This window comes from Centrocercus urophasianus, unplaced genomic scaffold (genome assembly GCF_019232065.1).
Source record: "Centrocercus urophasianus isolate 14NV4802_14NV808 unplaced genomic scaffold, USGS_Curo_1.0 seq_9, whole genome shotgun sequence".
Taxonomy (NCBI): Eukaryota; Metazoa; Chordata; class Aves; order Galliformes; family Phasianidae; genus Centrocercus; species Centrocercus urophasianus.
In genome coordinates, this window is record NW_024885532.1 from 24,696,834 (window position 1) to 24,713,811 (window position 16,978).

General features: G+C 44.8%; 1 protein-coding gene across 1 annotated transcript in view; it reads left to right on the forward strand.

Moving 5' to 3' along the window:
* WDFY2 (WD repeat and FYVE domain containing 2) overlaps positions 1 to 15,407 on the forward strand; it is a 65,616-nt gene extending 50,209 nt beyond the window's left edge. Inside the window, exons 5-12 of the mRNA XM_042839251.1 lie at positions 1,141 to 1,291; positions 3,129 to 3,241; positions 4,249 to 4,375; positions 6,185 to 6,290; positions 9,966 to 10,067; positions 11,187 to 11,317; positions 11,554 to 11,662; positions 12,822 to 15,407. Coding sequence (XP_042695185.1) covers positions 1,141 to 1,291; positions 3,129 to 3,241; positions 4,249 to 4,375; positions 6,185 to 6,290; positions 9,966 to 10,067; positions 11,187 to 11,317; positions 11,554 to 11,662; positions 12,822 to 12,851 — 869 coding nt within the window. The 3' untranslated portion in view covers positions 12,852 to 15,407. The remainder of the gene's footprint in view (positions 1 to 1,140; positions 1,292 to 3,128; positions 3,242 to 4,248; positions 4,376 to 6,184; positions 6,291 to 9,965; positions 10,068 to 11,186; positions 11,318 to 11,553; positions 11,663 to 12,821) is intronic.
* The last annotated feature ends 1,571 nt before the right edge of the window (positions 15,408 to 16,978 follow it).

The following is a 16,978-nucleotide window of genomic DNA, read 5'->3' on the forward strand; positions in this document are numbered from 1 at the left end:
CAGATCTAAAACTTCCTTTTGGTGTAGGGTTGTGCCTGTGCATTACTCCTCCTTCCACTGAGGTACCACGATCCATGGCCAGATCCACTGGAGCTGGCTGTGTGCTGCTTCATGAGAATCTGCTCCGCTGTCTAAAAACCAGCTCAAAGAAGATTTAAATACAACCTGGAGTGTTTTCCACAATGGCAGCTTTGTGGATTATGGTACAGTGATGAAAAGAAGACTTGTGCTATCTGAGAAGATGGATGGCTCCTGTAGGCATGCAAGGAATGAATTACAAGGGCTACTCCAAAAAGTAACGCCTCCTATTTTATTACATTGGCCCACAGTGTCAAAGATGGATGTTGGCTGGATGGAAGTACAGGTTGAACCTCCCCACCAATATTCCATTCCATGTTGTTGCTGTGTAATAGATGGCAGCTGAGGGGCAGTCTGACAAAATGACATATCAAAAGTGTGTATGAAGCAAAGGTGTGTCACTGAATTCTTCCATGCAGAAAAAATGGCACCCACTGACACTTGATGCTTGCTGAAAGTTTATGGAGACCAAACAGAGAGTGTGAGCACAGTGAGATGGTGAGTGGTGCATTTCAGCAGTGACGACAGCAATGCAAAAGACCAGCAATATTCACAGAATCACAGAATTGTAGGGGTTGGAAGGGACCTCCAGAGATCATTGAGTCCAACCCCCCAAAATTCTGGACAGGCATGCACAGTTGTCATACTGCGTAATGAAGAGGGTCTCAATCAGCTCATCCACACAAATCAGCAAACGGTGGTGACTATGTTGAAAAATAATGTTTTGTAGCTGAGAATTTGGTCTACAAAATAGTGTTATTGTGCTCTTTGTAGTTGTTGTAGTTTCCATGGAAATAAATAGGAGGCGTTACTTTCAGAGTGGCTTACATCAATTTTGATTCTCTTCTTCCTCAAGCCAGTGTTTAAAATTTAGGGGAGGAACCTTATTTACATGGTAGCTCAGGTCAGTAGGATTATTGAACACCATTTTCTTCTGTAGGAAAGAGTGAGCAGACGAAGAAGAAATGGCAGAGCTGGCTGCAAGGGGATGGCATTTCCAATGGTCCACTGCCCGTGTGTTTTTTTGCCGTGTGACTACTTGTCTGTCTGCTTAATTTTCAGCTCATCAAAGCAGGGTCATCATGATTCTGTTTGTCCTGGAGATGGAGTGGGTGCTGAGCACCGGCCAAGACAAGCACTTCACCTGGCACTGTTCAGAGAGCGGCCAGCGGCTGGGAGGCTACCGCACCAGCGCGGGGGCCTGCGGCCTGCAGTATCCTTTGCTGAGCCCTCCGTGTTGGCGCTGCCCTTTGGCCCTTAAACAACTTCTTTGTTTGCTTTTGGTTTGTTTGGTTTTATTTCTAACTGTCTTCCAACATTTGTGCCCTGCGTAGGTTCAGTGTTTTGTGAGAAACTGTTCTCTAAAGCCAATGTAAAAAAAAAAAACCAACAAACAAAAACACACAAAACAACTGTCCGCTCTCCTTGCTTCGCCTCTTTAATGCGGGGTGGCATATTTAGGTCTAAGCGAAACAATGGGCAATCTGCAACCTGTTGTGGTCTGCCATAAATAAGGACAGGGCCTTCGTTTTAAACATGCAGCATGTTCTTTTTTTTCCTGAGAAATGATGGTAACAAAGTGGGTCAGTGATCAGGTCAGTGTGCATTTGTGCACGATGGGAAGAATTAAATGGCTTTAATATCAAATAATCAGCACTCGTCCTTCACTCTGGAGCAGCCCACTGTGCACTGGGAATTTGAGCTAACTAAAGAATAAATGGCTCCAGAAATGGCACTCAAGTGCCTTATTCACCTAGAGCTGCCCCAGCTGCCTAGCAATAAAAGAAATATTAATTCAGCTTTATTGCAAATGAAAAGGGATGTGGAAAAGTATGAGCTCTTAGGCTGGAAGCAGGGGTTAGCGTAAACAGACTTTTTAGTGGCCCGTAGCATATGTGGTGTAGATGATATGTGTTGTGCTACTTTGCAGGAAATGAGACTGCCTCAGAATTAAATAAGTGAAGTATATGGCCTTGCATTGTAATCTCAGGCTGAATGAAGGGCAAACTGATCTAAATGGTCTACAGGGTGAACTCCATTTTTAGTTAATTTTCTGAAGAGCTTAGAAAATGCAATGCAGGAGTTTGTTCTGCCTTTCCTAAAGCTCCCTAGAGAGGCAGACTGCTGCAAGAGGTTCCAAATTATGGAGGACTTTTTAATTTGGGTCATCAGATCCTGCTGGTGGAGGGCAGGGGAAAGGACAACCTTTGACAAATACTGCAGAAAAACTTAGCAGAACCTGGGATGTGGGTTTTTTCCCCAACAGTTCATGTGTGCACTTGATCAGTTGAAGCAACTTTTCCTTAAATAAGCAATAAGTAATCTAAATGTGCAATTAAATCAAATGAAGTCAGAATCTGTTGAGATAGATGGTTCCTGTAGGTGGATGTTACTCCATTTAGAATATGGTGTATGGTACATCTGATGTAGCCAACATTTGCCAAATATGCCATGAAAGGTAGATTAGTTCTTGCATTATGACCAGGTTGCCACCAAATTGGTATTAAAAAAAAATTAAGGAGATACTCATAGAATCATAGAATGGCCTGGATTGCCATAATGATTGTCTAGCTTCAACCCCTCTGCTGTGTGCAGGGTTGCCAACCACTAGACAAAACATATTCTTCTGGAGGACTTCTGTGACATTGGGCAGTGTTCTGAGAAAAGATAGGAGTTTTGTTCGCATACTTAAATATAATGAAGAGGTTGAAAACAGTTGTTTTCAACACAGGGAAAGAGGAAGAATGAACACCGTCCAACTTAAGCTGGAGATACTGGGGAGATGAGACTTCTCATTGATGGCAAAAGGTTTATTGCAAGGTTTTGTAAATTTTTTATTTTTTCTTTGCTGATTGGGTTAACTCGGGGAGACTGCATTATTGATATGAACAACTATGAGTTTAATACCTAAAAATATGCTGTTTATCTCCTTGAGACTAGAGTGCTATTCACAAGGTTGTAGAACGCTCATGTTAAAAGGATTAACAAGCCATTAAGAGTAATGCATAGCTTGTGTAAACAATGTGTGTTCCTCAGCATTTATACGTCAGATTTGATGTGGAAACCCGGCACGTGTTTGTTGGTGATCATTCTGGGCAAGTAACCATACTCAAATTAGAGCAAGAGTCCTGCAGCCTGGTGACGACATTTAAGGGGCACACAGGTAAGGCTTGAGGAGGAGACCCTACTTGGTTCTTCACCTGTGCTCAGCATCAAGGTGAATCCTATAACTATATATCCTATAACTTATATCCTGTGAAACAGGACCGTGAAAGGGAGATTAAACTGTCACTATCAGTCAGGAAAGCTTGTTCTTTATTGAGGAAAACAAGAAAGGGATCAAACTTTTGAAAAGTGTAGTAAATGCCATAGATAGTAAATGCCAATAGATCAGTAGCTCATTAACGCAGAATGAGGATAAAAGTCGCAGTAACTCTGGGGGGAAAGATGCTTCCTAGGGAAAGACCCACATGGGTGGATACTATTGCCCAAGTGGGTTAGGTGTATCTTGGATGTGCTTATTGGGGATGCTGGCTGATTGCTTCACTACTTGGACTTGTGCTTCATCACACTTTAAAAACAGCAGCCCTGGGATGTGAACTTGCCATGTAATGGAAAAAAATTGTGGACATTGCTCAGCATCTTCTCTTTAAATCCCTCCTCTTTGATTGTGTGTTTGTAGTTCAATCACAAGGTAGTTCAATCCATGTGCTAAGGCACTGAAGATGCCCATAATCATAGAATCATAGAATGATTTGGGTTGGAAGGAACCTTTAAGATCGTCTGGTTCCAACTCCCCTGCTATAGGCAGGGACACCTCCCTCTAGATCAGGTTGCTGATAATATTCCCCACTTGCTTCTCTTCTATAATAAAATCTCTCTCCAGGGGATGATGGAGATGAAAAGCTGTGCAATCACACTGTGACCGTCATATGGTGGCTTTCTGCTGCCCATTCTGCCCACACGAGGCTACAGAAGGGCAGGGCATGGCTTCAATAGGATTTCTAGGCTGCTGCTTACCAAATGGCCAGTACAGTGGCTGCACGGCCCTTGCTAGAGAGACCCACATTTTTCATCACTCTTTTTTTTTTTTTTAAATAATGTTTAAGTATGTATCAACATGTTAAGCTACATTCTGTAATTAATTGTTCTATGAATCTCCTATTTCAGGTGGTGTCACTGCTCTCTGTTGGGACCCAATACAGAGAGTTTTGTTCTCAGGCAGTTCTGACCATTCCATTATAATGTGGGATATTGGAGGAAGAAAAGGAACAGCCATCGAGCTGCAAGGACATAAGTACGTTCAAAGCCCTTCCTCCTGTCCCATGTGGAAGCAAAAACAGCCCAGAGGTTACAGTCTTCACATGGCTTTAGCTTATATGTGTGACCCCCCTTGGTCTTTATACAGTGAGAATAAATGGCTTACAGCAAGTTTTTCAGCATCCAGACCACAGGCTGATGTGATAGTCTTCAAAAGGTAGTGAAAGAAAGCACAGTTACCTATGGTCCAGAGTGTGCTATGTGAGAGTGTTATGTGTGTTATGTCTGCACCTCAGTTGGAAAGGAGGGTTCCACAAATGAGAACAGCTGGAGGGAAAATTCCTTCTTTTTTAGGCGTCAGGTTTTTTCTTTCCTTCCTTCCCCTAGAGGGAGCATCAGGCTTGGACAATTAGTCCCGTTTTGCTGCATGTTAACCATGTGTTTTCCATCTCACTTTACCTGCAGCCTGAAATATAAGGAATGTTCTTTACCCATATGTGCCTGCAGCATCTCCTTAATGCAAAGAGGCTTCATCTTTGCACATACAGACCACACATTTGCTTAGTACAATAGATGTATTTGAAGAAGAGTAATCTTCTTCTGGACATTGAGTAAATTAGAGTGTCACTAGCTGTGATGACTCCCAAGCCTTTTAAATACTTACAGCAGGTTTTCAGTGCATTGACAGAGCATATATGAGGGAATAGCATGCCAGGCTCTGATTTGAAGAGGCAAAATCCCATGGCCGTTTTGGTCTGACAGTGTTTACAGCTTCTTGTGTATTCATACATTTCTCTTGAGTGATGCTGCACTCTGCTGGACATTTTTGTTGGGCCACTGGGATTTCAGAGTGCTGCAGAGCTTTTGTGAAATCCCCAGATCATCCTCATACCATAACACTGATGCTAGCTAATGCACCCCTACTACACTTACTGCAATGGAAATTTTTAGATCTTTTAGTACGAAGTTAGCATCTGGATCTTAATCCATAGCATGGCTGTTGGCTGGCTCAGTGTAGCATAGAGGCCTGATGGCAGTGGGGACCAAGAAATGTTCCAATTATTGGTGACATTAGAGTCAGCAGGTTGGGTTTAAGCTGTATTGTTTTTCCCTTGCAGCTTTTTGTTTAAAAGAGGGAAAATAAACTAAATCATCTACCTTACCTTGGGAAGGCTTAGAAACAATTTACCAATTCCTGTATTATTTTTATAATGCTTATTAGTGCTAAAAGAAAAGATTCAGTGGTTCTTTAGCGCTTCATGTCTAGATGTTGCAGAGATTTACCAAAATCAAGTGTTGTTACTAACATACTGAAGAGAATGTACCTTACTAAGGCTACATTTATGCACTCAGATGTGCTTTGGGAAAGGCCCTGAAGCTTCAGGTCTGTTTTGCCTTCCCAGCTCAACTTGCAGTTTCAGGAGCAGCGCAACCAGTTATCAGAACAGGTCCTTGATTTTGTGGATGTTGCCCAAGTGAGCAGCACTCTGATTTTGGTTCCAACTGGACAGCAAAGACTCCAATTTGCTTCTGATAAATACTGAAAGTGCATTGAGAATGGGGGGGAAAAACATGCAGGCAACTGAATGATTTACACTGCCCAGAGAAGCTGTGGGTACCCCATCTCTGGAGGCACTCAAGGCCAGTTTGGATGGGGCCCTGGGCAGCCTAAGCTACTGGCTAGCACTGCCCATGGCAGGGGGTTGGGACTGGATGGGCTTTAAGGTCCCTTCCAAGCCAAGCCATTCCACGATTCCATGGTTCTTGATTCTTTATTGTATGTTTTGTCCTTACTTTTGTGCTGGCTTTAAATGGTTGATTAGTAACTGCGTTGTTTCTTTTCCAGCGATAAAGTTCAGTCTCTCTCCTATGCTCACCACACTCGGCAGCTCATCTCTTGTGGTGCCGACGGGGGAATAGTGGTCTGGAACATGGATGTTGAAAGACAGGAGGTAGGGGCACGATTCTTGCTGATTCTGTCTGAAGCAGTCTTGGGAAGTGAGTGGCCTTTCTAACGTGTGCAACTTTCAGTTAGAACAAGAACTTTTCAGCCATTAAAAATGTTGTTGGATATGCTCCAGTTCTTACACAGCAATTATGCCATGCCTTTGATAATGTGGTACAGGGGAAATTATCTGGCAGAAAATGTGTATTAAGTAGGCTGTAAAATGGTTTCTATCCTTTACATTACTGCTCTGAAGGTGTCCTCTAAGGATGTGAGATGTTCTGCTTTATTTTTAAGGACAATGAGAAATGCTGTCATTTCAGAGGTAAATGGATGGTTTGATAATTATTGGGATTTTTGTTAAGAAAACGAAACTAGGAAGTTCTTTGTTATCTCTGGAAATGTGCAACCCAGTGTTGGTTTCTCCTTTATTCTTGCTGAAAAGACATTTATTTGTGGCTTCACTCTCACCTGCTACTACTGGGCCGTGCTACCCTTTGGTATAGCCATATGGAAGGGGGTAGATGACAGCGTTGCTGATACAGACAGCAAGATTTCACTTACACATTCCCAACCACCTTGGTGCTGTGTGGCCAATGGATGCAAGCAAGTGCAAAATGTACCCCAAGTCTTTGTGCTGTGGGAAGAGCCTCCTCTCAGCAATTTTGAAGACCTGACTCAGCAGGACGAGCGAGAGAGTCAGGCTCCAGCCCTAGCCCTGAACATGGCAAATCCTGGTAAAATCTCTGCATGGGGTAACAGCTTTTCCTAATGCTCTGCCCTATTTCTGTGGGTGGGCGCTGAGGCCCTGAATACCCCTGGTGGGTCACTTGGGGCAAGGTTACTGCCAGCCAAGTGTGGGGCTGTGGCTGGGAGAGATGCATTGGAAACACACGTCTGGGTACATCCCTTTACCTGCTCCTTCTAGTGCGTAGTGGGGAAGACCACTGTAATTAAGATTAGAGAAAAGTAAGGAAGGATAAGGGCAGCAAGTTTTTCCCAGCTGCTTTTGGCAACACAATCTGTAATCAGCTTTGCTGCTTCTCCATGAAGGTTTTGGTCTCCCTGGGTTGTGCACGTCTCCCTTGAGCAAGGAAAAAAGATAAGTGGAAAATTGGATTTAAAAACCTACTCAAACAGACCTAAGCAGGAACTGAGCTACTATTGCTCCCTTTTTTTTCCTGTGAATTAGCATTCCATTTGGCTCTCTTTAATTGCTAATCTAATGGCCGATTATATCATCAGCTCCAAAAGTGAAACAAAAGCAGAGTGGGTTTCTCCCTCCCAACAGATGTTTCCTTTTTGCTGCAGCCTGAACATCCAGAAATGGAAAACTTACTTATTGGCAGCCTTCAAAAGACTGCACTAAGGGTTAAGACTGGTTGCAAAACAGACAGCAATAATGTGAGAAGGCTGGTTAAAAAGTGGAGGGGAAGTATAATGAGCTACAGGAGGGCTTAGCAGCAGGTGCTGATGTGTGTGGTGCTCTCTGACTATGGCAATGTGGGCTCATTCTTGTTATCCATAGCACAGCAGGGCAACCACTGTGTTAAACCACCTCCAAAACATGAACCCTTGAGATGTGATTATCAGATACTTGGATGTTGGCTTTGCTATTTTTCCCCTTATATAAGTGTTTTTTCCCCCCCCCCACTGGATGTGTGCTGTCTTCAGTTTGATATGAGATTTTCCCATGTCTCTGCGATTGCACTGGAGTGAATTATGCCATTTTGTTGCTTGATTCCTTATTTTTATCTATTTTTAAAAAGCTGTGAGAAGAAAACATCTGAAAAATGCTGGAAGCTGTGTTTCTATTTGACTACAAAGCAGTTCCTTGTCACAAGCAAAACATCTTCATGAGTACTGTTCAGATGCAGATCTGTAGACATTAATCTAAAAGACTGTTGTGGATACAAAAGACAGGGATTTGCCCCTACAGTATGAACAGCATTCAAAGTAACTGACACAACAAGCTGAAGCTCAGAGTTGACTGAGTTTAGTGCTGGGGGTCAAAACTGCCATGGGATCTGAGGGTCTCCATCCACCTTCCCTTATCTTTGTCTGGCTTTCATAGTATTTTTAATTCTCAATCTCAGCTGCATTTCTTGCCTTTTTAAATGACAGTATGGAAGAAGCCAAATGCAGTTTATTAATGGGGCTTCCTCACTTTGAACTTGACTTGGTATTTGTTTAATTTTGCTCAGTTGGGGCTGGGTAGGAGCATGCTGAGGCAGCGTTGGGAGGGTTGTCCCTCCCTGCGGATGGGACAGACCTGCTCACCAACACCACTTTGGGCTGAACCCTTGTCCTTGGGATCTAGTACTGCTGGTGAGGTGAGAAGAAGTCATCCCCTGTCCAAGAACTCCTGCTAAGCCCAAATAGGACAGATGGATGGACAGACAGATAGAGAAGGTTCAAATCATAGAATCATAGAATTTTTGAGTTGGAACGGACCCTTAAAGGCCATCTGGTCCAACTCCCCACTGCGCTGAACAGGGGCACCTACAGCTCCATCAGGTGCTCAGAGCCTCTCCAGCCTGACCTTGGGTGCCTCCAGGGACGGGGCATCCACCACCTTTCTGGGCAACCTGTGCCACTGCCTCACCACCCTTACTGTAAAAAACTTCTTTCTTATATACAGTGTGAATTTCCCCATTTTCCCTTGTTGTATCACAAGAGACCCTTTTAAAGAATCTGTCCCCTTCCTTCTTACAGTCCCCCTTTAACACCAAAAGGTCGTTCTCAGCTCTCCCTGGAGCCTTCTCTTCTCCATGCTGAACAGCCCCAGCTCTCTCAGCCTCTCCTTGTAGGGGAGATGTTCCATCCTTTGGATCATTTTGGTGGCTGTCTGGAAATGCAGGAACCATGACTCTTGGAGTCTCGCGTCCAAAGCTGTGTTTCCTGAACTCTGTGGGGAGAAGCACTGAATGTCCACCAGCAGGCACGTGTCAGGGGGCCCAACTGTAGGGGAGGAGGTCATTCTCTTCCTCCACAAGCCCTCCTGCCATTTCAGGCATTTCCTGAGCTCCTTCAGTGTCTGGTGAGAGTGCTTCCCTGCAGGGAATCCATCCTTGCTACTCTTCACAGCAAAACGTGGCTGCAGGAGGGAGAAAGGCCTTTAATATTTTCTTTATATTCTTTAAATCTTTTTACCCACTTCATCCACAGCATGAGTGCAAATCTACACGTGGAATTAGGAAACAGAAAGCTTTCCTTTCATCGTCTGTATGTGAAAGCAGGGAAAAAAGGTGTTTTGGGTTTCAAGCTTCTTCAGAACCTCATCTTGCCTGCCTTGTCAGATTTGCAGCACAGATACCTCAACAGCAGGAGTGCCTCTTGGAGTAGCTTGGATACTGGAAGTACTAATTGCCTCCAGTGCAGATGGTTAATGCTGTCCAGACAAGATATGCATTTGTAGATACTAAGTTCCAAACTTGAAGAGGCTGGAGAGGCTTATTTGTTCTTGGGTTATTTTTATGGACTTACAATCAGACTCTGCTTCATGTGGTGGATGAGAAGTGTTCCTCCTGCATGCCCTTACCTTGATCGGGTAAAATGATCAGTGGGCAGTTGTAATCAAGTTGAGCTGACCACATTACTGCACTCCATCACATCTTCCTTATCCTGTCCCTGGGTTCCGGTGGAAGTTGTTTCTCATCTCCCCCACCTATGTGTGTTGCAGACCCCTGAGTGGCTGGACAGCGACTCCTGTCAAAAATGTGACCAGCCTTTCTTCTGGAACTTCAAGCAAATGTGGGACAGTAAGAAAATAGGCCTCAGGCAGGTTTGTATGGACCCTTTGCTGTGTTAATATGATACAGTTAGGCTCCTTCTCTCTCATAGTATGTTATGGTAGTCTTTTTTTCCTATAAAGGCTTGAGAACTTTCTCTTTGTTCTAGCAATAACAGGACAGTGAGCTCCCCTTAATGATTCATGCTCATCGGAAGCAGAAAGTTTTTGTCTTTTTTTTCTTTTTAATTTTGACAGCCTGTCCCAATAGCAAATGTAAAAAAAGTGTATGAGTCTGAGCTGAATAAATTGTTTTGGGGCTGTCTGTAGCTTTTGCCATGTGGGATTTTGCTTATTGTCATCTGAATCTGTTGTAGAAAAAAATTTGCAGCTAATTCTTGGAGATCGTGCTGGAACTAAAGCTGTTTTTAATGGGCTTGGGTAAACATCTGTAACTGTTTAAGCTGTGTTGGAAAAGGCTTACTGTTCTGCTTGGAATACTGCTGCGCATCCCTGCCCAACAGGAGGGGGCTGTGGATTATGGTCTGGGAGAGGGGCATGAAAAGGCAGGAAAAGGTGACCTCTTGGGCCCTGAAACAGGTGGCTGGGTCACAGTTAAGCTGCCCTTTCCCCTTTATTTAATGGTTGCTTGTCACCACAGGGCCTGTCTCTCCTATGACAGGCATGGCAGCCCTTTGGTCCTATGCAGTCAGCGTGTGAGAAAACAGAATACAGGTAGTATCAGAATGCAGGAACGATGGTGCTGAACAGTGGCTGAAAATGGCCAGCAGGGTTGACTGAGATGATCAGGCGATGTGTATTTGTACTTTGACAAATGTATTTGTACTTTGAGGCTGAGGTGAGGCTCTGGAGTTATACCAGTGTACCCTGTCCTACTTTGAGCTGACGTATTTTAATACGATACCTATTGCTCACTGGGGGTGTAGTCCCTACTTCCCCAAAGAGAGACTCAAAAGATGGACATGGCTAGGAGGAAGTGGGTGTACATGAAGATGACCATTTTCCTTCATCTCCCATTGGAAGAATAGCTTTCCTTTTTGCTGCAGCCTCAGCCGAGCCCTGCGAAAGTGAGATGGGAGAGCTGGGAGCAGAGCAGCGACCCGTCCCCAGGCTCATGGCTGAAGATGTCCTTTCATGTGTTGTCTCCCACAGCACCACTGCCGCAAATGCGGGAAGGCCGTCTGCGGCAAGTGCAGCTCCAAGCGCTCCTCCATCCCGCTGATGGGGTTTGAGTTTGAAGTGAGGGTCTGCGATAGCTGCCACGAGTCCATAACGGATGAGGAGTAAGTGTGGGCACCGAGCAGCCCAGAGCTGCAGTGGGACAAAATGCCTGTAACTGGGAGGGCCTGAGTGGCCCGAGTGGCTGCAGGGTTGGGGAACGAGCAGCCATTGGGTGGTCCTGGGTCCCATTAGCAGAAGTCCCATCAGTGCATAATAGGTCAGCGCTTGCTTCAAATGCTTGTTTCCTTGATACCTGGCAGCTGTGGTTTTTTTCTGATTTGGGATTTCTTTCTTCAAGGCGGGCGCCCACAGCTACTTTCCACGACAGTAAGCACAACATAGTTCATGTACACTTTGATGCCACTAGAGGATGGCTGCTGACCTCGGGGACAGACAAGATTATTAAGGTAGGAGGGAGGAGATTGCTCTAGCTTTTGTACTTCATTCCTTCTTCTTCTTCTCCCATGGGAATCCATGTATGTCCTAGCTACCATTTTCCACACTGATCTCTCTAACACCAGCTGATACGCTTCTGCCCAAAAAAGACCACAGGGATCTTGGTCTGTAAACCCAAAGGGATGGGGACAAGACTAGCCAAGTCAGTGCTAACAGTGCCCTTCCCATAAAGAGCATAAAACAGCTTTTTGAAGTGGCTGATGTAGTTTGTGAGGCCAGGTTAACAAAGAGCCCACAGATGTCAAAACTCCATGCAGAGAAGTAGCTAAAATAATGAATAAGTGTATAACAAGACTTTAGCAATTACAAACAACAACAGTAGAATCATAGAATCATAGAATGGCCTGGGTTGAAAAGGACCACAATGCTCACCCAGTTTCAACGGCCCTTCCATGTGCAGGGTCACCAACCACCAGACCAGGCTGCCCAGAGCCACATCCAGCCTGGCCTTGAATGCCTTCAGGGATGGGGCATCCACAACCTCCTTGGGCAACCTGTTCCAGTGCATCACCACCCTCTGTGTGAAAAACTTCCTCCTAATATCTAACCTAAACCTCCCCTGTCCCAGTTTAAAACCATTCCCCCTTTTGCTACCCCTATCCACCCTCGTAAACAGTCATACCCCCTCCTGTTTATATGCTCCCATCAAATATGGGTAGGCACCAATGAGGTCTCCCTGGAGCCTTCTCTTCTCCAAGCTGAACAAGCCCAGTTTCCTCAACTTTACTTCATAGGAGAGGTGCTCCTCATCTTAGTGACCCTCCTCTGGACCCCCTCCAAGAGTTCCACGTCTTACTTGTGCTGGGGGCCCCAGGCTTGGATGCAAGAAAAGATCTACCTTGTAATTGTGTTACAACTGCTAATCACACAAGTTAGCAATATGCTATGGGTTTTTGTAGCTTAAAACCGGATATTAACCTGGCTTATAAGGAATAAATGTCAAGTGATATGAGTATTGGAAAATGAAATTAAATTTTGGACCTGGTGCATCCCCCTCTGGGCACGTAGCTTGCCTTAAGCAGAAATTAAAAAGTGCAAATTAGTTTTATATATTACGTTGTTCTATTTCACCACTACTCACCATGTTATGATATGTTGTTGTATTAACAGCTGTGGGATATGACGCCAGTAGTGTCTTGATACATCAGTGGAACTTGAAGGGTGACATTTACAGAAGAAGCAGATTTCTTAACCCTAATCATTCTGCAGAAGATAGGTAATGCCGGGCGCATATTGCGGATGAGAAAGGAACTCATGTGTTTACAACAATTTATGTCCTCTGCTTGATCAAGGTTGAACATTTGCACGAAGACTCTTTCCATTTATTCTCAAAATACACAAGAAGGTATTTTTTTAACTAACGGTTTGTACGATCTGACTTCAGTTGTCTTGAGTTTGTTTGGAGAATCCGTGTGCAGTGCAGTTTTTAGTTTTTATACATCATGATGTCAGGATACTTGCTGCCTTGTACCGAGGGTTCTCGGTTTGTGTCTTACCGTGTCAGTTTCCAGTGTAAGGCAGTCGGCTCTCCCCACCTGTGTGTTTGGGATGTTCCTGCTGACAATGCTCACTTCAGCAGAAGAGCTCCAGGCACGACACTGTGCCTTCTGTGGTCACATCGCCAAGCATCAGATGGACTTGCAGTTTCTACCAAGGGCTCTACCACCCTCTTATCCTAGCAGACATCATCTGGAGAGTGTTCTGTTGTTTTGTTGTAGCTAAAGCATGGCTTCCTGCCACTTTCCTTGCTGCACCAGTTGCAAAACCCGGGGGCCAGGTTGCTTAGCAACTTATTTCTACAAAAGCTGAAATAGTTTTCCAGCTCGGAGCATCAGAAAGAGCACACGGACCTGCTTGCAGTCTGATGAGGCTGAGGAGGATTCAAATGAAATTACTGGCAACAACTTTCAGGAGTGTGTGCAGGGGAGTGGGGGAGCAGATCTAAAACTGGTCTGGGGTTGAGAAGTCTGTTTTACCTCTACCTCTACCTTGTGCAGCAGCATTTCAGCATTTGTACCTGTCTGTGTTGTTGAACATGAATTTGATTTTCCTGTTTTCCATACGTTTATTCATATTTATTTTTTAAGATGCCGATGATGTTTTTATTAATTTCCTCTCTAGATCAGAAACTGATATTGCTGAACAACACTTATTGTCCTGTTGTCATATTTGGCAGTTTCTTTTAAGAATAAAGAAGTATTTAAAAAACCTGGATTGACCAAACGTATCCTTTTAAAAGGAAAGTGTAAGGATGGAAAAAGAAAAGCAAAACTTTTTTTGCTAGATCTGTCTTAAATGAAGAGTCATCTCTGGGTTCCTCTAAATCCATTTTGCTTTTTAACACTCTATTGGCAATACTCTTGCTCTGCAGGCTGAGTATTCCTGTATCTCCTATTGATGCAGGGCTGCTGTTGGTCTTTATGATGAAATACAGCAGTCAGCAGCGCTCAGCCTTGCCCCCATTTTGCCCTTTGCTTCTCCCCTCTCGGTGGGAGGTTGTGGTGTTTACCACTATAAAGCACACTGCTACACAGAGAAGAGCTGTACGCCTTCATTGGGAGAGAATGCAAAAAAAAGAAAACAGAACAAAAAAGGTAAGTGCCATTCATAACATTAATCTGAGTCTGAGGAGCTGCCTCCATGAAGGCAAATTCTTCAGGGAAAATTCTTTTTTTTTATACATCCTGTAAATGGTGTTCAAGCATTCTGCAGCTGTGTTGTCTGAAATGATGCCACTCCGGCTTTCCTGGCTGTACAGCCTGTTGTTGGTTCCCCTCTATGCAGCAATTTGTTTAAAGCACGTTTTCAAACATATTTCACATCTCACTAAAAAGACTCACTTTACTGCTGAAACGTTACTAATCTTTAAGCCCTCCTACTTTCTTTCCTGGAAATTAGATGCTTGTTTCCTCTTGGAAGGCATGCAAGATGAGTGAGTCTACTGCCAGGATTTCATTCCAGCTGGAGAAGGTGTGTGAAACTTTGCTGGCCTATGCTGTTCCACATTACCCTGGGCTCTAGGCTTTTTGGCCAGAACTTGCTCTGCTGCCACAGAGAGTAATTCACATGGTGGCAGAAACTTGAGAGCGCTCGAGTAATCAAGTAATCAGCGTTCAGCTCTGTTCCTGATGAGCCATAATGGCTACAACAGGGCCTGGGCCCACAGCACGAATTGTGCTTAACATCAGTGGAGCTCAGAAGTCTGCAAGCTGAGGATCTGCTCGGTGAATGCCCAGCCCTTCAGGACACATCTTATTCAAACAAAAGTGAGGAACTCCAAAGATGACCAAATTTTGGAGCAAGGTATGTTTTAACTCCTGTGGTAAATTCTTGTCCCCATCTTCTCTTCCCGAGGAGCTGTGGTTTCAGTGTTGCTTATGGGTAGATATTGGGTATATAAACCCATTTTGCAAACTTTCCCTTGCTGTTTTTTCTAAATAAACTACCTGGAGGGTTATTTGGGTTTAACTTGATGCCCTGTTACCTTGCTGCCTCAGCTCAGACTGGTCGTGACTTAGAAAATGATACAAGCTGAAGAGAAAGCTGGGGAAGAAAGAGAAGCATCTCTTTTACCTTCCTGTCTTGCATGGCTGGTGTAACCATATCTATTTATTTTGTCTTCTAGATCAGAAAAAAAAAGGATCCCTATTGCCTGGTCCTTTTCTTTCAATTATAACTGTCAAATAACAAACGTAAGCTGTTTTTATTTATTGTATTACTGGGGGAGGGCACAGTGCTGTGTCTTTTGGTACAGATGTAAGCCACACACTTCACCCACATGGACTCAAACAAAAAGCTTCTCTTCCCCAGGGCTGCTGAACTTCAGCAGCAAGCTTTTAGTGCTACATCCTGCTGTGCCAGAGGGCATACAGACAATGCTGGCCTTCCCCTGCTCTTGATTTTAGAAAACTTGGTTTTCATTTCTCTCTTAGCTGGTGTCTCTGCAGGGGAAAAAGCTGTGCCCTTCAGAGAACCTACCCACCTGGCTTTCAATGGAGTGGAAACTATAGTGTTCATGCAGGTGGTGAGGAAGGCGTAGGTCACACAAACAGCCACACAGGCTTCAGAAGGAAGGTAAACATGAACATTTATCTGGTGGGTGGCAGCCCTGCCCAGGGCAGCAGGGTTGGAACTGGATGATCTCTGAAAGTCCCTTCCAACCCAAACCATTCTGTGGTTCTATGATTCTATGAAAAGAACGTGGGCACTGCAAGGATAGTACTGATGGTCCTTCTGGAGCAGGAGACGTAACACCAGGGTTAGAGATTTCGAAACAGGAGAGGGCATAATAGGAGTCAAAGTCTGTCAGTCAGAATAGCCCCAGATGGTGGCATTGCTGTCCTCATCTGCTCTCATTCCTGTCTGTTGCTACTGCAGTGAAGCCCAGTTGACTTTCTGCCTTGCGGACATCAGCACATTGACTCCTGGCACATTGAAAGTGATAGCAGCTCTTCACCTGAGAGTGTGGCATGAATATGCCTTGTACTGTGAGAAGGAGAGATGCATTCCCTTTGCATGGCTTGGCTGCTGATAAGAAGATGGATGGCCAGACACACAAAAAGGATTGTACATGATCCAAAAAAATGCTGTAGGAAAAAGAAAAGTTAACTTCATGCCTGCTGAGGGTATCACAGTTGGAGAGGAATAAGCAACTTTTCCCCCAGCTGTATCTAGAGCTCGGCCAGTACAAGAGAGATGTGGATGTACTGGAGAGAGTTCAGCAAAGGGCCATAAGGATCGTGAAGGGCCTGGAGAACCTCTCCTGTGAGGAGAGGCTGAGAGAGCTGGGGCTGCACAGCTGGAGAAGAGGAGGAGACTCAGGGGGATCTCATCAATGTCCTTAAATCTCTGAAGGGAGGGTGCCAGAAGCCAGAGCCAGGCTCTGTCAGTGGTGCCCCAGTGCCAGGACCAGCAGCCATGGGCACAAACTGGAGCACAGGAGGTTCCCTCTGAACACCAGGAGCCCTTCTGTGCTGTGCAGTGATGGAGCACTGGCACAGGCCCACAGAGGCTGTGGGTCTCCTCCTTGGGGATCTCCCAGAGCTGCCTGCACGTGGCCCTGGGCACCCTGCTCTGGGTGTCCCTGCTGGGGCAGGGGATGGAGTGGAGGCACCCAGAGGGCCCTGCCAGCTTCAGCTGTGCTGTGCTTCTGTAATTAAAAGTCCACTTAACATCTTCACTTACTACATGGCTTAGAAAAATTCTGGCGCTACTAAGTAGTTAAAAAATGTAGTATGTGTCTGTTTTTGCTATTGACAAAAGAATTT